The sequence below is a fragment of the Ceratotherium simum genome, chromosome 32 (assembly GCF_057802395.1).
Source record: "Ceratotherium simum simum isolate JZ-2026a chromosome 32, ASM5780239v1, whole genome shotgun sequence".
NCBI classification, from domain to species: Eukaryota; Metazoa; Chordata; class Mammalia; order Perissodactyla; family Rhinocerotidae; genus Ceratotherium; species Ceratotherium simum.
This window is the reverse complement of record NC_141931.1, coordinates 21,770,140-21,793,964: the sequence shown is the minus strand read 5'-3', so window position 1 is coordinate 21,793,964 and position 23,825 is coordinate 21,770,140. Positions and strand designations below refer to the sequence as shown.

Genomic DNA, 23,825 nt, shown 5'->3' with positions numbered 1-23,825 from the left:
TCCGCTCCCTCTTCTGCTACTTCCTCCTTGCTTTCTGGACCGGAAGAGTCCTGGAGCCAAAATAGCTCGGCGGGCACTTCCGGGACAGGAGCCCAGGGTTCCGGGAGGGTGCTGGCAGGAGAGGGAGAGGCGGCGGCGGCGGCGGCAGTTGGAGGATGAAGAAGGAGCATGTGCTGCACTGTCAGTTCTCCGCGTGGTACCCGCTGTTCCGAAGCCTCACCATCAAGAGGTAAGGCGGGAGGGGTTACGCCGGGGCGAGAGGCAAAAGGGAACTGCGACATTTGGGGCGAATCCCAGCACCATCAGAAAAATGCAGGCCTTAGAAGGGCTGGATGGGAGCGCCAGCGCCGGGAATTCGCTTTCCCGCTGGTATGTCGGGAGGGGAGATCGATGAAGGCGATCCGTATCTGCTCTGCGTCCTGTAGCGTGTCAGGAGTGTGCTGGGGGAGGTGGAAGGGCAGGTCGTGGGGTAGTGAAGGTCAGAGGCGGGCTGAGTGGTGGATTAAGCAGGGCAGGCTTGGGAGCTCGCCATCACTGCTTTTGGGATGGCCGGAGAGGGGAGGTGATCAGAGCAGGGTAGTCTGGGCTTTGCCACTGATTAACCCGCCCCGGGGACTTAATTGCTTACAGTCACTGTAAAATGAGAACGATGATACAGACCCCACCTCGCATTCTATTGTGAAGCTTCAATATGCTAGTGTATATGGGAAACATTAGTAAAGTATAGTGATGTATTGGGAGGGATGGTAATGTACTGTGAGAGGAAGCCATATGGAAAAGGAGTGGAACAGTGTTTGTTTTCTAGGGCTCTGGCCTACAGCAAGGAATCCATCTCCCGTTTGCAGGGCAAGCAGAGGATTAACTGTTTCATCCTTCACCTGGTCATTCAAGGTAACATAGGCTAGGTAGGAGAATATCCCCAGATGTTCAAAAGCAGTCATAACATCTGGAGCATGATGCAAGAGTAGGCTTTCATAAGAGGCATAGATCAAAGTACTGTGTATCCATGGATGGGATTTTCTGTATTTTGCCCGCTCCCCTTTTAGGCCTAGATTGCCGCTTATTTAGATATCACTGTCCCTTCCTTTTCAGTCTGTCCTCTTGGTGCAGGGAGTGTGACTGCAGAGAGGGAAACTCTTTTGAAATCCTGAGGGGTTGGAAGAGTGTAAGGAGATTAGACAATTCTTTTCCATCCTGTTATTCATACATAGAATCTGGTTCCAGTTATCTGTGGTGTAATGGAGGTTTGAGCAGCTCAAGGGAAGATAATCTTTGCATTTGAAGATGGTTGAAGTCACACCAAAAGGAAAGGAAGAGCTTCAACAGCAGCAGTGGATGTTGCCTCCTAACATCGGAGTTTTCATCCTGTATGATATTTCAATCCTCTATTACTTTGCATAATTGAAACAGGCTTTGAGTCTGAGGTGATGCTAGAGTTAATTATTTTGTGTTGATGTGACAGAAGGTATATTTGTGAACCCATCAGACATTTTCACCCTGAGTTCACTTAAAACTGGCATTTGCTTTGTGTGCAGGTACATAAAGCATAATGGTGAAGAATTGGACTCTGGAGGAGGGCCATCTGTGTGGCTTTGAATTTTGGTCCCACCAGCATCTTGAGCAAATTGTTTAATCTCTCTAAGCCCCATCTGGAAAATTGAGAAAATAATAGGATTGTCCTGGGAATTAAATGAGATAAAGCATGTAAAGTGCTTGCCACTGTTTCTGGCAGATAGTAAACACACAGAAATGCTGCTTGTGGTTAAATTTTGGATTTAATCAAAGCTCCATTGAAGCAAAATAAATTTTCACTTAAAATGTGTACCATTCATATGAAGCTGAGAATGAAAAATAAACCAAGAGGTGGGATTTTCTAAACAGGCCACAGCTAAGCTGTGTTGCCTGAAACTATACCTTTTTTAAGGTATTTCTTCGGTCTGTTTAGTTCTGCAGTGATACCACTGAAACCTAACATATGGGAGGCTATCCCTCCACCACCCAGGCCAACCCAGTGGAGTTGTGTTAGCTTTGTCATTGTCATTGTCAGCTTTAGTGCTGAGAGACCATATTCTGGTTATTGACTCAGCATTATTATCTGGTATGTATTAATCATGGTTCAGAGATGATTATGCAGGTAAGAATACAAGGTCATTTTCTGGCAAGTTCTAGAACTTTGACTCAGGTTTAAGAATAATTAGCTAGATGTTTTGGGCCATTCACTTTATCTTTCTAATCTGTTTCTTTCGTCAGACATGGAAGTTATATTAAATAATCTCTTAAAGTCCCCTTCTACCTCTAAAATTCCATTAGAATAACTTGTCTGTGTGTATAGAATTCTATCCATTTGACGGGATAGATACTTTGTCGTTTAATTCTTTTACAACTGGATTCTCACCTGCGTAGTGGATATCAGTGACCGATTTAAGCTCTTCTCTGACAGCCTCATGAGCTTTGTGTAAAGTTTCTCTGGCAATGACTTGTTTATGGCCTCGGTCTTTCAGGCGTGTTTCTGTTTTCCCCTGAATTTTGGTAGCACTCGGTACATCTGCACTTGGTACAGCACTTATCATATTGTACTGTGACTTATTTTTCCTTTTGCATCTTGTCCCCATCATAGGCTTTGAGTTTTTCATGGAATCACCTTGGTATCCTCCTTGACTTACATAACGTAAAGCAAGATAACGTCATCAGGCTGACTTTAGAGCTGTGACTGGAGAACTCAGGGACTCTTAAGAACCATGCAGAGTCTAACTTGATGTTGTCTAATATCTGTAAGAGTTGTAGACCCTCCAAATAGGAAGAATATGCAAAGAATTCAGAATCGAATCAAACAGTAAACAGATGTTTTGAGTCCACTCGGGGGATGATGCAAGTTGGAGGGAAAGTCCAGATTCAGATCAGACTGGAGAGTTAGGTAGCTCAAAAACAAGGGACACGGACTTTGAAATCATCGATTTGGGGACTTAGACACGTTACTGGCATAAAAGAGGGCTCTATCTGTTCTCATTGTGATCAGGAAAATCACCCTCGAGGTCTAGAAACTGGCATCCCTTCCAACATTTCTCAGTCTCAGGCCCCTGAGAAGATACACTTCAAATTCCCTTGGAAGGGTCATCTCCAGTTCTCTGGGGATGATGCTGTTGGGTTATCTTGAACCCCAGGAAGAGCTAGAATTAAATATAGAGGTGATAAAATAATTCAGACTTAAGAGTTTTACTCTTTTTTCTGTTAAGTGTATTTAATATGTTTAAGAGTTTGCCATTTTGAGGGCAGTTAGCATATGTATAACAGATTAGCCTTGTGGTTCCAATTTAAATTATGTAATTGGTTTAGAATTGTGATGTGTTAAAATGTATAAGAAAATTTTTCAAGTGTTTAGAGTATTAAAATGTTTGCAAGAACCTTAGATTCACTATACTACAGTTTAATTTGCTGTTTTAGTTAAATATTTGGGATGGGTTATTTGTCATTAGACAATTGACATATTTAAAAAGAAAATTGAATAGATTATTTTTATAATAGAGTTAAAATTTTTAAAGCAACTTGAAGTTTCAAAGCCTCACTTGAAATTAGTTAAAATATAGCAGATTTACAAATAGAATAATAAGATTTGGTAGTTGAATTTAAAAGCCTGAAGAACTAGGCTTTTAAATGTGAAATTGTAACTTTGATAAGTCAGATAGTACTTTTAAAACCAAAATAGCCCACGAATAATCTTTTCTGTGTACAAGAGCCATTTGTAATGTGCCAAAAGACTTAATAATTGAAGCATATTATAAGTCGATGATGTTCTGTTGACTCTCTGAAAGCAGGCCATAATCTTTTTCACTTTTTAAAGAATATATGCCTCTGGGGCAGGCCCGGTGGTGCAGTGGTTAAGTTCACATGCTCCGCTTTGGCGGCCCGAGGTCCGCAGGTTCGGATCCTGGGTGCGGACCTAGGCACCTCTCATCAAGCCATGCTGTGGTGGCATCCCGTATACAAAGTAGAGGAAGGTAGGCACAGATGTTAGCTCAGGGCTAACCTTGCTCAGCAAAAAGAAGAAGATTGGCGACAGATGTTAGCTCAGGGCAGATCATCCTCACCAAAATATATGTATACATATATGTATGTCTCAAGATCAATATAATAGCATTACTTTTAGTTATCTGTGGCAGGATTTTTTGATGATTTATTATTACAGAGTAAAAAACAAAGTGTTCCGTAGTTTTTTTAGGTGACTTCAAGTATGGCTTTCCTATCCCTTAATTATGATTATCTGAAAGAAATTAGACTAAAGCATGCCCGGTTAAGCAGCTTTATAGCTCTGGTGATCAGTTGAATAGAATGCCACCAAAACAGATCCAAACATATTGCCTTACGTGCTCATTGCCAAGGAAAGAATTGTTTCCAGATCGTAAGTCTGCTTCTGCCCTCTGTCAGGTGCTGTTAATCGGATTCGTTTGCTGCATTTCCTGTTATTGCTGCAAATATCTGCTGGTGTCTAATTTCTTAAAGGCACATAATCATTGTACTCAGAATTCTTTTGAGCTTGTTGCTTTCATACTGTAATTTCAGTCTGGTTCTTTGGATTTGGCTGGTTTTTTTTTGTTTTGTTTTGTTTTACCACAAGGACAATTGTGGTAATTTCATGAATCTAGTTTAGTTTACTGCAGTATTTATTCATATTATTCTAGTTTTTAGTCTGCTGCTATCACATGTACCTCATTAACATTTCCCACTTCATATTAAAATAAAGGGAACAAGTAATTAAAAAATTAATTGAATTTGGATTTTTTTCTCTCTGCTTATGGTTGGTCTTTTAAAATGATGCCTTTTTTGGTGTGTGCATTTTTTGTGTTCTTTTTTTTTTCTAGTGTCATTCTTCCACTTCCTCAGAATGTGAAGGACTATTTGCTCGATGATGGAACTCTGGTGGTTTCAGGAAGGTAAAGTATATCAGAAAAAAATTTTTTTAATTTTATCATAAAGAAATGTTGTACTGATTAAATCTCAACAGTTGCCATGTGGAATAAATACATGAGCTTTGGTACCGTGCTCTCCCTTTTTTTTTTCCTAGCTAAAATTATGTGCTGGTCTTTGTCTCCTATTCTTTGTCAATGCTCAGCTAATAAGATTTTTGAAATTGACTACTTTCTCCTCTAGTAATTACTAGTTGTGAAATTGAGCAGTTCCTTTCCTCTCTGCCTTTATTTATTTATTTATTTATTTTTATAATTATTTATTTATTTATTTATTTTTCCCCCAAAGCCCCAGTAGATAGTTGCATGTCATAGTTGCACATCTTTCCAGTTGCTGTATGTGGGACACGGCCCCAGCATGGCCGGAGAAGCGATGCGTCGGTGCACGCCCGGGATCCAAACCCAGGCCGCCAGCATCGGAGTGCGAGCACTTAACCGCTAGGCCACGGGGCCGGCCCATCCTCTCTGCCTTTAGAAAATGGATATGATAGTAACTATTCCTTCTGGAGATGGGGAGGGGCTGTGGGGGAGAGGGAAGAGGGCATGTTATGACCCTTTGAGATCCTTCAGTTTTTAAGATGAGTAATTCATTGTCCAATGCAAACAGAAAGCTTTCCTAGGGTGTATCATTTAATTCCTTAACATTTTATTCCCCATAGTTAACCCACCATGGCCCCACCTCCACTTTCTCTGTTCGTGTGGTTCCTCTGTTTGTAAAAGGAAGAAGTTATCATGCATCAGTCTTTTTAGTGCAAACTTGAAAAGGTTGAAGAACCATAGAATTTAATGAAGTTCCTATTTTTTCTTCAGGTCTCTGCTCAGAAGTCATGTTATCTAAGTGTTCATCCCTCACCTTCCTTTCTAAAATAGCCTAATAGTAGTAACCTTTGCTGCTACAGCACTCTTTTTTATAAAATTCTAGGTTGGAAATAATTTCCTCTTAGAATTGTTAAAAACAATTTTGTTTTGGTAAAGTACACGTAACATAAATTTACCATCTTAACTATTAACTGTACGGTTCAGTGGTATTAAGCACATTCACATTGTTGTGCAACCGTTACCACCATCCATCTCCAGAACTCTTTTCATTTTGTAAAACTGAAACTCTATCCCCATTAAACACTAACTCCCCACTCCACTCCTCCAGCCCCTGGCAACCACCATTCTACTTTCTGTGCCTATGAATTTGACTCTTCTAAATACCTCACATAAATGGAATCACACAGTATTTGTCTAGTTGTGACTGGCTTATTTCACTTAGCATAGTGTCCTCAAGGTTCGTCCATGTTGTAGCCTGTGTCAACATTTCCTTCCTTTTTAAGACTGAATAATATTTCACTATGTGTATTCACCACATTTTGGTACATCACTCTTTAACCCCTTACCTCACTTTATTTTTCTGCATAACACTTACTCCCATCTGACATAATTCCCTTAATTGCTCTATTAGAATGCAGGCTTCATGAAAACAGGGACTTGGACAATTTTGTGCCAGCTCTTGGAACAGTGCGTGATACATAAGAGGTGCTCAATAAACATTTGTTAGATGAATGAACTTAGAAATATAATTAGGGGGCTAGCCCGGTGGCGTAGTGATTAAGTTCACGTGCTCTGCTTTGGTGGCCCACAGTTTGCAGGTTCGGATCCCCGGCATGGACCTATGCACCGGTTAGCAAGCCATGCTGTAAAATAGAGGAGGATGGGTACAGATGTTAGCTCAGGGCCAATCTTCCTCAGCAATGTATGTTAGCTCAGGATCTTTTGTGTAGCTTTCTGTGTTATATTTCTGTTTGGGTTATTCTCAGCCCCCCAATAACCTGAAAATTGTTAATTCAGAGCCTCATTAACTTGGAATAATCGCAGGATAAGGAAACAGAATAGTTAGGGAAGTCTCACCTTTGGGATATTTACAGACATAATTTTAGTATTCTCAAAAATAGAATATATAATAAACATATAAATGGGACTATAAAGAAAATGACTCCTAACATTAGAAAGTTCTGGGTAGATTTCAGTAGTAGAAGCATATTGAAGAGCTCCTATGTTGTTTCTCATTGGCTGGATGTTTGCGTGAGCATCTGGCAGGGGCAAGCACCGTTAAATATGGTTAAACAGTGCCGTCCAGCACCCAGTACTTCCCTCTGCTCTGCGGGAATGCACAAGCCAGCTAGGGACCCTGCCCTTTTGGAGTTGACAGTTCAGCTTCATATTTTGTGGGAGTTGATATAGCATAGTGCTGGTCTCCCAGTCACATTCCTAGGGTCAAATCACATCTTTGCTAATTTCTAGCTCTCTCGGCCTCAGTTTCCTTGTCTGTGAATGGGGTGACTGATACCATAGGACTTACGGCATAGGGTTGTTGCGGGGATAAAAAGATACTGTGTAAAATGTTTAGCCCAATGCCTAGTATACTGTGTGCTCTTAAGAAATACTAACTGCTCTCATCGTCATCATTCATCTCAGTCCGAGCATTAAACAAACACACTAGGAAATATTTAAGTGAAAATTGTGATCAGTGCTATCACGGATATATATCACTGACATATGGAATTACTGGGGGCGGGGGTGGAGCTGAGGATCGCAGGGAGGGTCCAGGAGTACCCTGAAGAAGTAACTTAGGAGCCTCTGAGATCTGAAGTTGAGGTGGAAAGTAGTCAGTTGAAGGGTGGAGGTTAGAATCTTCCAGGCTGAGGGAACAGCATTAAGGAGGGCTCTGAGGCATGGAAGATCTTGACATGCAGAAAAGGTCATGTGGCTGGAGCATGCAAGGGCCAAGTGGTAGGAGATTCAGTTGGTGACATGGGGGAGGTGGTTAGGGTTAAGGTTAGGGGGCCGTATAGGAGTCATGTGAAAGATCCTAGAATTTATTCTGAGGTCAGCAGGAAGTATTGAAGGGCTCTGAGCAAGAGAGTAACTTGAGCAGTTTCAGTTTTTGGACAATGACTGGTTACTGTGGGGAAGTTGAAGACCAGTTGGAGGATATTGCATTGGACCAAGTGAGAACTGACAGTGGCTTGAACTAAGATGGTGCCACTGGAGGGGGAGCAGTGAATGGATGTGAGATGTCTTGGCGCTTGCTCCTTCAGAACTCAGTGATGCAGAAGGAAGTGGCAAGAATTACTCTCTCATTTCTGGTGGAACAGCTAGATGAATGAAAATGTGATTTGCTCGGGTTGAGAAAAGCAATGTTTATTGAGCCTTCGATTTGAAAAGGGTAGTAATTTTAGATTGTATTATTTTTATCGGTAAAAATGTGAAAATTATAGGTATGATTTAAATGAGGTATGTTAACAATAAAATGCACAGATCTTAAGTGTACAATCTGAGGAATTTTGATGAATATGTACACCCATTTCACCACCACTCCATTGAAAATACTGAACATTTCCATTCCCCAGAAAAGTCCCTCAGGTCCCTTTTTGGTTGACCCTTCCTAGCTCCCCCTCCCCAAACCCAGGCAAACACTGATCTGATTTCTTTCTCCATAGCTTAGTTTTGTTAGTTCTGGAACTTCATGTAAGTGGGATCATATAGTATGTATTCTGTTGTGTCTGGCTTCTTTAACTCAACATGGTGCTTTTGAGATTCAGCAATATTGTTACGTTTTATTGCTGAGTAGCTTTCTTCAAACATGTCTTTTTAAGCTCAGTGTGTCCGTATTGTGTGTAGGTTTGGGTGTGTGTCTCTCTCAGTATATGCCTTGCTATCCTAATCTTTTTGCCTCCCTGAGTTCAGATAGTAACAGTTAGTTGAATGAGTGTGTATTTAAAATACTATTTATAGAATACTGTAACTGCATCTATTAATATGTGAACGTTTTAGCTCCTTTGTATGAAATGTATCCCTTCATCAAGGGATATAGTGTTATAGTTACAAATAAATACCGTGGAGTTAATGAACTAGACTCATTGAATATTCTTTTCATTGTGAGTAGGCCAGTGGTGAACTACTACTGGTTATTAGTAAATGTTGAGATATATCAATTTGGCATCTTTCCTTTTCATAGACTATAGGAATGTGTATGGCTTGCTTTTGTTTGGTGAGATAAATTCTGAAACAGTGGTGGGGGGTAGCAGCACGAATACTTAGAAATTCTGTCATTTGTAAAAGATGCCCCCCCTTCTTTTTTAATCATAAAAGTAATATTTACCCCTGTGCCTTATGGACTTCTCCCCAGCCGCAATGGTGATGACAGACTAGTCCAACCCATTGTGGTTATGCCATCTCCCTTGCAGTGAGGAGCCCAGCCGTAACCAAGAGGGGCTACAGGGCTCCGGGGAAAGTCTGCGCTGCTCTTAAAAAGGGACATGAGACAGGATCTCATTTATTCTGGTCTCTGGATATGGCAGTGTGAGGACTTGATGCTTGAAACTACTATAGCGAACTTGGACTCTGGAGAGGAAAACCAAGAAATTCACGGAGAAGCTGATTTTGAGTCCTAGCATCACTGAAGTACTCTACCTTCCAATAAGTGCCATGCCTTAGGGATTCTTATAATGTGAAATAATATGTCTGCCTCGTTGTTTAAGCCATTTTTAAAGCTAGATATTGCCGTTTTTCCTTTCCTAGAGACCCCGCTTTGGCAACCCTCCATCTTCCTGTTCCAGTCTGAGCCGGCAGCTCTTCAGGTCTGGCGTACAGTCGTCAGCTTGGGACTTTTCTTTACTCATCTGTGTTGGATTTTCTGTTCCTTAAATACCATGTTTTTGGTTCTTTTGATTTACTGCCTTGTTTTATTGAAGTACATGCTCTAGAATGCATAAGAGGAAAAACATTTGAGTCCTTTCATAACCTGGAAAAAGTTTTTATTCTGCTCTTATACTTGATTTTTTCGGGGGTGAGTTTGGCTTAGTAAGGGATTCTAGGCAGAAAATTGCCCTCGTGATTTTGAAGGCATGGCCCACTGTCTTCTAGAATGCTACAAAGTCCTATGTCAGTCTGATTTCTGTTCCTTTATTGTGACCTGGTTTGCTTTATGAATGTTCTTGGGGTTTCTTCTTTCATGTTTTTATATTTCATGATAATCATCTGTATTGCCCAAACTTAGTGACTTAAAACAATAACCATTTTATTTGTCCATGATTGCTCAGGTGTATGTTGAGAGACAGTTCTCCTTGGGTCTCTTACATTACTGCACATCTTGCAGGCAGAGGCACTGACCGCTTTTGTTCTTGATTATCTTTTCAAGGATGTTTATATAGCAGACAGCCTTGGAAGATAGAGGTAGTGTCTCCCTCCTTAGCAGAGAGCAGGTTTGTTTACTGTCTCATACAAATAAAAGACAGTGTCTCCCCTTGGGTCAAAGATTGAGCAGTTTTACCTGCAGCCCATTATAAAAGATGAGCTTCCCTAAGTTCGGGGTTCCTCACTTGTAATGCTAACCTGGGCCACTCCTTGACCTCCCATGGGACTTGAGGAACCAGAGGGAACTGATGCAAGGAAGAGGCTCATGCTTCATGCTGTGCTGAGAGTAATAGAGTCCTTTGTTCTGACCTAAGAATCTTATGTCTTCTGCTAGAGTCCATGAAACTGGCACGCTAACTTGTTAGCAAGCAAGTAGGGTCAAATCTCAGAGCCTCTGTAATTCTTGACACTGGACGAGTCTTCTGTTGGTCTTGCCAAGGTTACTGACATGGCTGTAGTCATTTGGTGGCTCTACTGAACTGGATGGTTTTAAGATGGCCTCACTCACATGTCTGGCAGTTGATGCCCACTGTCAGCTGGGCCTCTCTTTCCATGTGGCCTCTCATGCTTAGAAAGACTAACCTTAGCTTCTTTAAATAGTGGTGGCAGTGTTCCAAAAACGTGAGAGCGGAAGCTGTAGAGACTTGACACTTAGGCTCAGGATCACATGTTGTCACTTGTGCTACATCTTGTTGGTCACAGTGAGTTGTGAAGCCAGTCTAAAAGGGATGGGGAAATAAATGCCGTTTCTTGATGGGAAGAGTGGCAAAGTCTCCCTGCCAAGGGGCATTCAAATGAGATGAGAAGAGTTATTGTGGCCATCTTTGCACATCGTCTAAGTTTTTTTCCCATTCGTTATGATATGTACTTGGTGGGCCCTTTCAGTCTAGAGATGTATTTTTCAGTTTTGGGACATTTAAAAATATTATATCTTTGATAATTTCCTCTTATTTTCTTGCTTCTCTTTCTGGAACTCCTATTGAAATGTTGGATCTACTGGATTAATTCTCTGAATTTTATCATTTCTTCTCTATTGTGTATCTCTTTGTCTTTTTAGTTCTACTTTCTGGGAAATTTTAAATTTCAGCTATCATCTTTTCGGTTTCTACAAGTTCAGTCTTGTCCTCTCTTCCTTTCTTATAGCCTCCTGTTCTTCTCTCATGGATGCATATCTTCTTTTATCTTTGAGGATATTAACGATTTAAAACAATATTTTTGGGGGCCGGCCCTGTGGCCGAGTGGTTCAAGTTCTGCGCGCTCCGCTTCTGTGGCCCAGGTTCGTGAGTTTGGATCCCTGGCGCAGACCTACTCTACTCATCAGCCATGCTGTGGAGGCGTCCCACATACAAAATAGAAGAAGATTGGCACAGATGTTAGCTCAGGGCTAATCCTCCTGAATCAGAAATTTAAAAAAAAGAGGAAGATTGGCACAGATGTTAGCTCAGGCGAATCTCAGCAAAAAAAAATTTTTTTCATCTGGTTCCTTTGTTTTTATTTCTTCCGTGTACCTTTTTTCTCTCCTTTTTAAAATCTCTTTTTTTCATCTTGGAGCCTTTGTTTAGTTTTCTAACAATTCTAGGCCTTTATTCATAGTAAAGAGTGAGGGACACACACATGCACGCGTGCATGCGTGCCCACACGTAAACTTTGTGTACCTGGCTGGGGCTTGTTGACTAAGAGTGCCAGCAATCAGCAGGTATTGATAGAGGATTCCCAGATGACAGTTATCTGTAGGCCTTCGGTCTGGCGTTGTTCAATTTCTACAGAGAAGAATCCTCTAATTTGTCTGCATTCTGGGAGCAGGATTGGAGGAAGGGACCAGGGGTCTCACTGTTAGTGTGACTTTCACGTGGCTCCTTGTCATATTCTGTCGTTTCACCCCCATATTCCTCTGGGGTTATGGACCTGAGCCCTTGGCCTATTTAGTTCATGGAGGAGGATTAGTTGCTAGGATGTGGAAGATGAGGAAGACTGGGTCTGTCTTACTGCCCCATTTACGGACTTCGCGCAAGCCACCCTGTTCGTAGCCCAGAGCTTCGGTCCCACCATCCATGATAGCTCCAGGTTCTGCCTGTTGCTCACTGGGTTATCCCCCTCATTGGCTCTCTGTTTTCCGACTTTTTGTTTCTGTCTCTTTTCCTCAGTTGTCTCCTCTTTGGTCTCCCTTTCCTTGGGGTCTTTCCTATCATTTTAGTTTAGAGGGAACACAGGAATAGATAAATGCCCATGGTCAACCAGAAGCCTCCCTTTCCCTTTTCCTTGTAGTTTCTTGGTATAGATCCTGTGCTGGTTCTTATTCTGATTATTCTGTTTTCAGTGATGTGAGTGAGTTCTTCGTGGGCCAGTTATTTGTAGTTGAGTGTTGAGGAGGGGTCAGGGCAGTGTTATTTCCTCTGAGTTCTTTCAGCCTTTGCTTCCCCCCAGACAATGAAGACTGGCTGCTAGATGGCCCTTTTCAACACCTGCTTCATTCCCTGGCTTTCTCACAGATAGTGTGTCTGAGTATTTCTCTCTCTCTCCCCACGCCTGTCTGTGGTGCCAGTCCAGATCCAGGTGATCCCTGACACCGGCCCCCGTGCTCTGTTTTCACTGTATAAACCCAGGATCCTCGGCTTTGCCCCTCGGGGTCTTCCCTCAGCTGTGAAGCACAGCTCCTCAGACGGCTCCTTTTGGCGGCTTCCTCCGTCTCGTTTGGTCTTCCTTGTCTTTGGCAGCACTTTCTTATATATCGGGATTCAGAATTGTAGATGATTCTTAGTGTCATCAGAGGTGGAGTTGTGAGTTTTTCTTTCCCTGTTTCTAGTGATTTCTGAGAACAGGGCAGAATGTTTTTATTCTGCCATCTCTTATTGGAAGTGTACTCTCACTAATTTCATGTTAGTTTTTATTCATTTCTGTCTGAAAAAGTGAACTTTTTAAACATTATCCTCCAATTCTAAGGCTGTCTTTATCTTTCTATCTTTTATAGAGATATGTTTTCAGTACACCTGAAATTATGACTACATGGTACCAAAGCCTTTTTCTTGCTTAATTTTTGCTTTATGTTCTCGTAGGGAAGATCCACCAGCACGTTCTCAGCCAGACAGTGATGATGAGGCAGAAGAAATACAGGTTGGTTCAAAATAAAATAATCTGTTCTGTAGACTATTCTGATTTAAATGATCTCTGAAGCGGTTCTGACATTCAGATCTTAGCATACATTCAATAAAGTGAGAAATTACACGAAAATCTGACTTTGACATATACTTTGTGTTCAGGAATAGATGTCTCCTGCTTATGTATTGTTTTTAGACGGAGCACTGCTGTTTGGGAGCCCAGTACACTATCCACATTTAATGTTTTGTTTCTGTCCTCTTCTCCATACAGTGGTCGGATGACGAGAACACGGCCACGCTCACGGTAAGAGCAGAGGAGTGCTGGCGTGGGGACATTCTCTCACCGTTACACAGGGTGCTTCAGGCTTTCAGTGCATATCTCTAAATTCCCGTTTATTCTCCATTTCAAATGTCTCGTTCTCTGTTGGCTTTTATTTATTATTTTAAAAAATAACTTGAATCATCGTTGCCTTCTTTTTCCCTTTGATTTCAAAGGAAATATTTAAGTGCATAGTTGATGCTAGGACTTATTTCTGTTAAGCTCTGAAAGAAAGAATCAAGCTTCACATTAAACTCTGGGGTTCCCAGATCTGTGGAACCTAAATTAAAGTGAAAATCTATATTCACTTATTCAAGAGTATTTAAGTGGCATAAAAATTACAGTTTCGTTCGAGTGCAAGTAGAGAAGTATGTGGCTTTATCTTATATTAAAATGTAGAAGCTGAAGGAGCATATTAATCGTCTTTCAGGATAAGAGTACTGTTGTCAAATTCAACTTAAAAGTATGTTTTTAATAAAAATATTTTTAAAGGAATGAGTGAAGTAAAAAATGTATTTATAAAAATATGGTAGGTTAATAAAACTTCTCATACCTTGAGATAAAAGAGAAAGGTTTTTGTAAAATTCCCTACAAATAGATGTAAAGGCACATAAAGGAAATGAGTTTTAGGGGAGCGTTTACTCTAATACAGCTCTAGGGCCGGCTCCGTGGCTTAGCGGTTAAGTGTGCACGCTCCGCTGCTGGCGGCCCGGGTTCGGATCCCGGGCACGCACCGACGCACCGCTTCTCTGGCCATGCTGAGGCCGTGTCCCACATACAGCAACTAGAAGGATGTGCAGCTATGACATACAACTATCTACTGGGGATTCGGGGGGAGAAAAATAAAATAAATGAATAAAATTTTAAAAAAATAATTAAAAAAATAATAATAATAATACAGCTCTAAATGGGAAGATGCTTCTGTTTATTTTAATGGAAGAGATATGGTGTCCAGGGTACAAGAAAAAAAAAAGTGGAGGTGCCTAAACTGATACATTTCCTTAGGTATAAAAAGCAGGCCAACATCAGCAGAAAGGGGAAGTTTACTTGTTTTATTTTACTCTGGATATCATGCAGGTCAATCACTCCTTTTGTGAAAATTCTATTCAGTTCAACATACGTATTAGTTATCTACCATACTCGGGGCACTGTAGTGGGTTCTGTGAAGTAAACAAAGATGAATATGATTTGATTCCTGCCATTAGGGAGTTTATAAACCAGTGGGGAAAGATACCCCAATTTAGGGGTAGATGACAAAGTGCTGTCAGAACAGAGAGAACAGTTACAACTTAGGGCATCTAGAAATGCTTAAAGGGAGAAGTGATATTTGACCTGGACCCTAAAAGTGGTAAGGATTATCAATTTCAACTCATGTTTTTTGATTGATGGATAGATAGGTAGATAGTTGATAGATACAGAAATTAATAATATACCTTTGTGTATCCATGTATATTTACCAAACTCTGTTTGCTAAGGTCTAGAAGCAATGACATGATGACATCATAGGAGCAGTGAGCACACCTAGTGCCCTGATCTTGGTTTCTAAATTATCATTCTCCATTAAAAGGAATCGAAACTCTTGGGGAAATTCAAGACCGGGGTAGGAAAGTAAAGATAGCCTGCAACAGCTTGTTGTATCAGAAAGTAAGAATGACGCAGACATGACAAAAAGGACCCAGAAGCCAGCTTGAGTGGGCTCCTCCTGGCCAAGTTACTTGAGCATCATAACGAAACAATGATGGTAATGGAGTATAACCATTGACTAAAATTAGAATTCATGATGCCGTACTGACATAAACAAATGATTAAATTCAGTAAATGGAGCAGAAGGGAAAGCTCTTCTTTATAGTAGAAAAGGCACCAACTGATGAATGCAGAAGGAGTGATGGAATTAGAAGTCACCATTTGGCAGCCATCATAGTAATAATTGATGGAATAGCTATTAAAACTGGTGGGTGAACATTTGATGAGAACGAGGATACTTGAATATTCTCAGTGTCTCTACCAAAATTACTTATTACATAATTATAGACAGAAAAATAGTAACTTCACAGTGGAAAGACCCAGCAGCCTCGTGACCAGAGTTAACCTTGCCAGTGATGCACAGACCTCCATTGTGTGCCTCCTGATGTGATGCACTGAGAAGGACACGTCACCTGCCAAAAATGCCTGACCTGAGTCTGATCATGAGGAAACATCCAGCAAACTCAACATTTTGGAACTTATATAGAATAACCACCTGTACTCTTAAAAAATGTCAAGGTCATGAAAGGTAAAGAACAACAGAGAGAGGAACTGTTACAGATTAAAGGAGATTAAAGAGACATGACAGCTAAATGCAGTTCGTGATTCTAGACTGGATCCTGGGTCAGAAAAGAATGTTTGGTTTTTTGGGTTTTTTTTTGTTATAAAAGACATTATTAGGACAATGGGCACATTTTGAATAAGATCTATAGATGAGATAATGGTATTGTATCAGTGTTAACTGTCTGATTTTGATAATTTTGCTAGGTTGTATAAAAGAATGTTACTACTTTTTAGGATATATACACTAGAGTGTTTAGGGGTAAAGGGGCATCATGACTTCAACTTACTTTAAAAGAGTGTAGGGAAAAAATGCATGTTTGTATGTATGTATATATAGAAATAAATACACACACCTGCATAGATATATAGGGAGAGGGGGTTGGGGGAGAATGATAAAGCAAATGTGGTAAAATGCCTGGGTGAGGAGTATATGGAAATTCTTGTTACTCTTTTAATGCTTCTGAAAGTCTGACATAATGTCAAAATAAAAAGCTAATTTAAAAAAGTGATTGGGATTCACTGGGCAGAACTAGATGTTGTCGGGCAGAAGAACAGTCTTGGTAGAGGATGTGAGTTAAGACCCAAGGTGGGAAAATGTGAGGTATTGGTGAATGGTAATAGTCCATTAGCATAGATACAAAAACGCGGAATTAAAAATGGACAAAAATAATCGAAATGGGTAAATCTCAAAAGCACAATGGTGAATTTCGAAGAGCAAGTTGCGAAAAGCATACATACCAAATGACAGCAGTTATGTTAAATTTTTATAATGTTATATTTTCTGGACAGGCACAGGTATCGAAAGTATAAAATCATGACAGTAGAAGAATATGCCCAGTTTTGTCATGATGGTTGCCGGTGGGGAGAGGGAAGGATTAGGGAGGAGAGCAAGGAGTAAGGAGCTTCGTTTGTATCTGTAATGTTTTTTCCCCTTAGGAAATTTAAAGGTTTGGATCAAATATGCCAAATTGTTGAATGTATGGATCCAGGAACATGAGCATATATTTTTTTGTATATTTAAAACATTTCATGATTAAAAAAAAATTTTTTTTAAAGAAGTACCCTTTCTGAGTGAGTGTGGTATAGGGGTGCTGTGGTGGGTAAATTTGGAAAGACAAGTGAGTCTGGATCACAGGAAGTCCATGGATATGATTAAAAATGTGGATTTTTGTCCCACTTACAAGGGGAACCTTTTCCCAGACAACTGAGGTGTTAATGCATATTTAAAATCGACTGGTTGAGCTCTAAGCTTAAAAGAATCCTATTACTTAAATCTCTTAAAAGGTAATTTTCAGAAAGAGGTAGAATCCTGACTCCCATACAGATACAAAACTCTTTAACACATGTTGAAGCTTTTATTTAACTCATGAGGGAACCAGGCAGATGTTAACAGCTGGTTCAAAAGAATCCAAGGAACAGACAAATTTATAGATGAGGAATATTGAAATGAATATGTAAGTGAGGCAAAACTAGTTTTGCCTCCCTCAAAGGTGGGAGGGAAGGCAACTGAATTTCTTCAGACAGGATAGAATTGTCATGTCTGTAAGAAATACTTTTCATTGTCATCACTTACCTCCAGTTTACCAGTTGTAAACTAGCTGACAGACCTACCTAGAATCAGACAACCAGAAAAGTGTGCTACATGCCGAGAATACATAGTTTTCCACTGAAGCACAAATTTTTCTCTACAATGGATCCACTTTTTATAATTTAAATTTGTTTCAGGTTCCTTATGGCAGGATTTCCTGAAGTTGAATAATTGGAGGATTTGAGGGAATGGATCACCTCTTTTAAAATGTAATACACAAACATAAAGCAGTCCTTACATGTGAAGTTTTATGGGACAGGAAAATTAAATAGTCTTGTCTTTGGAAATTGAATCTCTTCATGCTGTAAAATTTGCATAACTGTACTGTTTATCGAAGATTGCTAATGCAGATCTTAGATACATGTTTTTATGGCCAGAGCTCTAGGGAGCCAAATCAGTGACTTCAGGGGATTGTAAGGAAATTATTGGTTTAACATAAGTTGTAGTTCCTTTTGATGGGGAGAGGGGAATGGAATATAAGGACTCAAGGCTGATAGTCGTGTTGAAGGGCTCTCTAAATTGCTGCGGGTTGAGTTCATGTATCTAAGCTGAAGAAGTAAAGAAGATACAGTGCAGGCTGTCAAATAACTAGAAGATGCTGGTAACTAGTCCAGAGATCATGTCCTTCTGTAGCAGAAAGAAAGCTTCGATCTCGCCCTTCTTGACTCACTAGCCTGTTGCTTAAAGCTGGTTTCTAGTTGGGGAAATAGTATACTACCGTTTTTTAAACTTATATTTTTTTTTGGTGTGTTTCCTAGACTCTTGTCACAGCTATTTCTCTGTCATAACTGGGTTAGACCTCGGGGATCAGCATGAGGCATTTGATTTATGTTTGCAGTGTGTAGTTGAGCTCGTTCTAGACCTATTTGAACGCTTTAGCCCCTATGGAAGACCTTGTCATTACTGGACTGTTTCAGAATTTGCAGTTGTCCAGTAGGGGGCAGCAGATATAAAGGAAAACTGTGACTGGAGAGAATCTGTTAATATTGTTGTTCTGTCTCTCCTGCCCTTTCCACTTCAATTCTCTTCCTCACTCTCCTCGTCTCCACTCTCTCTCTGTGCTCTCCTTTGACAGTGACGTAAGGCCCGAGGCAGAGCATAATAGCAGTCACGTTTACGTTCCTTCACAGCGGGATTCTATTCCTGGTGAAAGGACACTTAGAATGTTTGGGTTACCTGCTTCTATAAAATATGCATTTTAAAGTAAACCAAAAAGGAAAGAACATTTTAACTTCACCAAGGTCCTATTTTTGAGTTTTGTTTATATTAAAACTTGTCTGGAAATAGCAGTGTTTAAATACAGTTAACCACATAATTTATTTCTCATTCTCATGAAGCCTTTTGGGGATATGTCCAAGAATCTTTTCCTGCAAATGGAAGGACTTCTGGCCCCTTTAGTGTGAGATGTTATTTCTGAGAATTGGGGTATATGTATAGGTGATATTCCATCTGTCTCTTTTCACTTAATAAATACTGGTTTTATGTAGGTGTTAAGAGAACCTTCCTTCCTTCCTCACATCCCCAGATGCCTGGTGACATCTGTCTGTTTAGCTTAGTGGGCTTTGATTGGTTTGGAAAGTGCCATTTGGGTACTTATCTTCTTCCCTTTCTGGTAAATGTTATTTGATCATTGATTTTATTTCGCTGAATTCAGAAATTCTGATAGTAATTTGTATCCTAAATTATTTTAACATCCTGAATAGTTTAACCTTGAGATTTTAATCTTGTTTTCTAGATTTATTGTGATGATACTGACTTGCCCAAATGATTTCTTCTTTCTTTCTGTAGGCACCAGAATTTCCCGAGTTCACTACCAAAGTCCAAGAAGCTATCAATTCCCTGGGTGGCAGTGTGTTTCCTAAGCTTAACTGGAGTGCCCCACGGGTAGGAGCACATCAGTAAATCTCTTGTTTGAATATTCTTTGTTTTCCTATTTATTTCATTTTATATCCCCACAGAGGGTCTAATTATAGTCCTAATTCTAGAGAAAATACTCTGGATTTTATTATTATTTCCCCCATGTTATTTTTCTGATTTTGCAGTGCACTTTCCTGGATCTGTGCAATACTAGATATTTTGCCAGAAGACAGTTTCAACCTCTTGTGTTGCTGATTGTTCTATAAATCTGAGGAAATCCATTCTCTGCCCTTTTCAAAATTTTAGCTCTTCAGTTCAACAGAGAAATTTTTCTCTATTGAAAAGTAATAAAAATTAAAATGTCACAGGATCTAGAAATAGAGCAGTTTGAGAAATCAACTATTTTCTTTTTTTTTTTTTTTAAAGATTTTATTTATTTATTTTTTCCCTCCAAAGCCCCAGTAGATAGTTGTATGTCATAGCTGCACATCCTTCCAGTTGCTGTATGTGGGACGCGGCCTCAGCATGGCCGGAGAAGCGGTGCGTCGGTGCGTGCTCAGGATCCGAACCCGGGCCACCAGCAGTTGAGCGCACGCACTTAACCGCTAAGCCACAGGGCCGGCCCTGATATTTTCTTAAATTTATTATTTTAACATTGCATTGACAAGATTTTTTTAAAAGTTAAGATCTATGGAAAAATTCACTATTTTTTCTAATCCAATAGAAGAGAACTTTATGTCAACAAAGCTTATTTAGGGAATCAAAGACTTATTTGCATTTTGAAAAACCATCTCATGTGCTTATCTTTTCTTACTTTAAAATGAATGATAAATTGCACTTAAATCTAATTTTTATTTTTACGTATATACATGACATAGTTTAAATTTTCAAAAGACCTGGAAGCTTGCTACAAAAATCAGCAGGTCCTAACACCTGTTTCTGTCCACCATTTCCCACTCCTCAGAGGCAGCTGCTGTCAGATATTTTAGTACATTCTTTTGTTCTTTTCCTCTGCTTCTTTGTTCTTCAGATTTAGGTATTTATTATTGACTTTCTACTCTAGAACAGCAAGATTCAGCTCTCTTTCATCTCCTGTCTCCCCTGCTTTCTATTCCCCTGTCCTCATTATAGTGATATCATACTTTTGATTAATTCAGTGTTTCCAGTATTGTGATTATGTAAACACTAGGTAAACTTCTGATATATGCTATAGTATGATTACTTACGTTTTCTTATTCAACATTTTGTTTTCCTTGGAGTTAATAATTGTCTTGTTTATTCAGTTGCATGGTTTTCTATAGATACTGTTGTTTCAGTGGAGTTAAATCTGTGTGTTCAGTATACCATCTTTAGCCAGAAGTTTTCGTCATCTTTGTCATTGGGCGACACTATAAAGGAGCTATTGAAACTCACTTTTAGTTTATATATGAGCAGTAATTTGAATTGTTCTTTACTACTGGACTGGGTTGAGGCTTTCCACTTCAGGTGGGTAGATTATTTGCGGTTTTAAGGTATTCATTTGTTCATTTATTTGTTATTAATTGAGTGCCTGCTATGTTCCAGTGCTTTCTTGCATGTAGTATGGATAATAATTTGATAGTTTTTTACAGTCATTAGTTTTCTCAAATTTATGTTACTGTCCTGTGTCTGATCTGTCTATGGAAGAAATGTGTTTTTTAAATGACTTAATTCTATCATTTTTAGGTATGTTCCACTAAGCTTCGTCTACTGTGCCTGCTATTTGTACTTTTTGTTTGGCTCAAATGTATGAGACATTCACCATTTAAAATTGTGATGGTTCAGAATATCTCACCTCCTCTCTCCTAGATTTGATAGACATGGGTCTTAACTGCTCTAATCATCAAACTTCAGGCCTTCCGGCCATCACTCCCCAGAAGCAGGAAGAAGGGAAGGATCTCCTTTTTCTTAGACAGTTGTTCAGGCTGTTTCTTTACACCTTGATCTTCTAGCTGAAGTGTCAGCATTTCTGATAGCTTTTTCTCCCCTTACTTCCTCATCAGTAAGAAAAACGTAGGGAAGTGCTTGGGCCTGAGCTGAAAGGTGAGGACCCTAACATCTCAGTGTTCATCACTGGGTGTCTGACATGCAGCAGTGATGCTGTTCATTGTTTAGAAGTGTACTTTGACCCTTGACAGTAGAGCTAACGTTTCTTACCTGACTTTTTTCTTTAAACCCTTGAAGTGATATGCATTATTGATTTTATACGTAGGCCTGAGCTTCATTCATAGTGGCTAACGTGGAATATACACTAAGTAGCATGTGCTTCATTATTTAGGATGCCTACTGGATAGCAATGAATAGTTCTCTGAAATGTAAAACCCTCAGCGACATCTTTCTGCTGTTCAAGAGTTCTGATTTCATCACTCGTGACTTCACTCAACCGTAAGTATGCCTCTGGTTGTCCCCTGTCAGTAGTCTCAGTACTTGTGATTTTTTTTTAGTACTACTGTAAACAGTGGTTCCAAACAACAAGGATCAATTTCATATTCTCAAATGACCTATTAAAGCAAACGTTTCTTTTCCTTTTACAGTAAATGCTGTACAGTGAATATCCCTAAATATCAAGGACTTTCTGTATCTGCCCATTACATATTTTGGTAGATTTTTTTCTTGTTATAAAACCAATATATGCTCTTATCATAGAAAAGCAAAGTTAGAGACTATCGCTAACTGAAAACAGGAAATTTAAAAGCACCCATGATCTTGCCACAATTGGATTTATATTCTTCCAGAATTTTGTCTATGCATAGGTGTAACATAGTTATACTTGTTTCTAACTATATTCTGATTTTTTAAAACAAAAATGGGATCATATGGTTCACATTGCTTAGCTGGCTGCTTTTGCACTTATCAGTGAGTAGCAAACATCTTTATGTGTCGTTAAATATTTAAATGCATCATTGTTTTAAATTCTCCTCATAGTGTTCCACTGGACAGCTATCACATAATTTGTCTGACCAGTCCTCTATTCTTATATACAGTCCTGCAGTGAATATCCGTAAGCTAAATCTCTGTGTGCTTTCCTAACGTTTTCCTTAGGATAAATTGCTAAACACGGAATTGCTGTTTTCCTTCCTCTGCCTGTTACTCAATAGCTGAAGAACGTGATTCTGTGCTGTCTTCATCGTAGGCAGATGGAACACCTGCACTGTTGAGCTGTGGGTGACCTCTTCATGCTTCTTTCGTTCTGTCATCAAATAGCAGCTATTCTAGATTTTTTGTCCTACACCGTCTTAAACCAGTAATCTCAATTAAACTAATCTTTAAACTGACCTCTAAAATAAAGCATATCACGAAGTCTAGAAGCTAAGCAGGTGAACGGGTGTGAAAATGCTGTGTGAGCATGCCACTTCTTCCCCATCCATCCAGTTTAGTTTGCCCTGCCTGTTTACCCCATCTCAGCCTCAGATCCTTTTTAGAAGAGGAGCCTGACATAAAAAAGTCAATTCACTACATGTCCGTTGTGCATCTGAGTTCTGCAGCTGGGGCATATGGTTTTAGTGAAAATGAAGTTAAGTAATAATGAATGAGTGTGGTTGTATTACAAGTTTATTATAAAAGGGTTTTACCCTTATTGGTATTTCTGGTTCATTTACAGAAAAAAACTTTCTATTGTTTTGACATTTAGTTGTCAATGTTTTATGGTTGTGTTGGCACGCGTGTTGTTCGGTATTTGGCAGCCCTTGTGTTAGTCATAATGCAGTAGCATTTTCATGCTGGGAGATACCCTCTGATTAGAGGAAGTCGTGGCTATCTTTTTTTTCCTTATAAAGCTTTTTGACATGTAATGCTTTCAGTAAAGAGGCCTTGAAATGTATTACATTAAAAATACCCTGTACTTGTTAATTCCTCAGATATAGGTTTTTGTGTACCTTTAATATTAGTTGCAGTGAGAGTATGAAGACATCTTTTCCTTTCCAAAAATAATTATAAATCACTTATAATTCTCTGGGGCTGATGGTTTTCTAAATCATCTTTGCAGTTTTATCGATCTTCTGGCTCCTCTTAGCCCACTTTTCCCTCTTTGTCATACACGAATTTAACTGGAATTCCAGTGGACGGGGGAAATACTGGTCAGTTGTTTTGCATCTTGTACTTTTTGACTTTTGCATGGGGAGGAAGTTAAATCAGCAAGTGAATTTGAGGCCTTGGACTGAGAGTGTTTACCCACTGAATACCGTCCTTCTGGTGTAAATAGTTGGGAGTTGGCAGGAGCTGACACCGAGCACTGGGCTTTCAGCCTTTCAGCCAGGCAGCACTGATGGGTCGCCCTTTTCTGGGAGTATTTGTCAGTAGTCAGTTGCATAACAGTTAATGTCTTGTCATCACGTAAAAATCCTTATTAATAGAACTCATTAAAAATCAACTTTTGTCACAGAGGCCTTTCAGGGCCCCATAAAGATTAATTTAAGAGAATAATTCTTTAGATTGCACAGGATCGTATCAGTGATTTAATCTGACTCTTTCCTTTTATTGGTTAGAAAATTGAGGCC

The 23,825-nt window shown here is 39.7% G+C and overlaps 1 protein-coding gene across 2 annotated transcripts in view; it reads left to right on the top strand.

Annotated features, from left to right (window-relative positions):
- The first annotated feature begins 7 nt into the window (after positions 1 to 7).
- CDC123 (cell division cycle 123) overlaps positions 8 to 23,825 on the top strand; it is a 55,198-nt gene continuing 31,380 nt past the window's right edge. The window contains exons 1-6 of one of the 2 annotated variants that reach the window (XM_004425364.3): positions 8 to 229; positions 4,857 to 4,928; positions 13,199 to 13,256; positions 13,512 to 13,544; positions 19,243 to 19,338; positions 21,608 to 21,714. In XM_004425364.3, the coding sequence (XP_004425421.1) occupies positions 156 to 229; positions 4,857 to 4,928; positions 13,199 to 13,256; positions 13,512 to 13,544; positions 19,243 to 19,338; positions 21,608 to 21,714 (440 nt within the window). In that variant the 5' untranslated portion in view covers positions 8 to 155. Of the gene's footprint in view, positions 230 to 1,211; positions 1,368 to 4,856; positions 4,929 to 13,198; positions 13,257 to 13,511; positions 13,545 to 19,242; positions 19,339 to 21,607; positions 21,715 to 23,825 lie in introns of those variants that run through there. The other variant, XM_087420826.1, reaches the window with a different exon arrangement.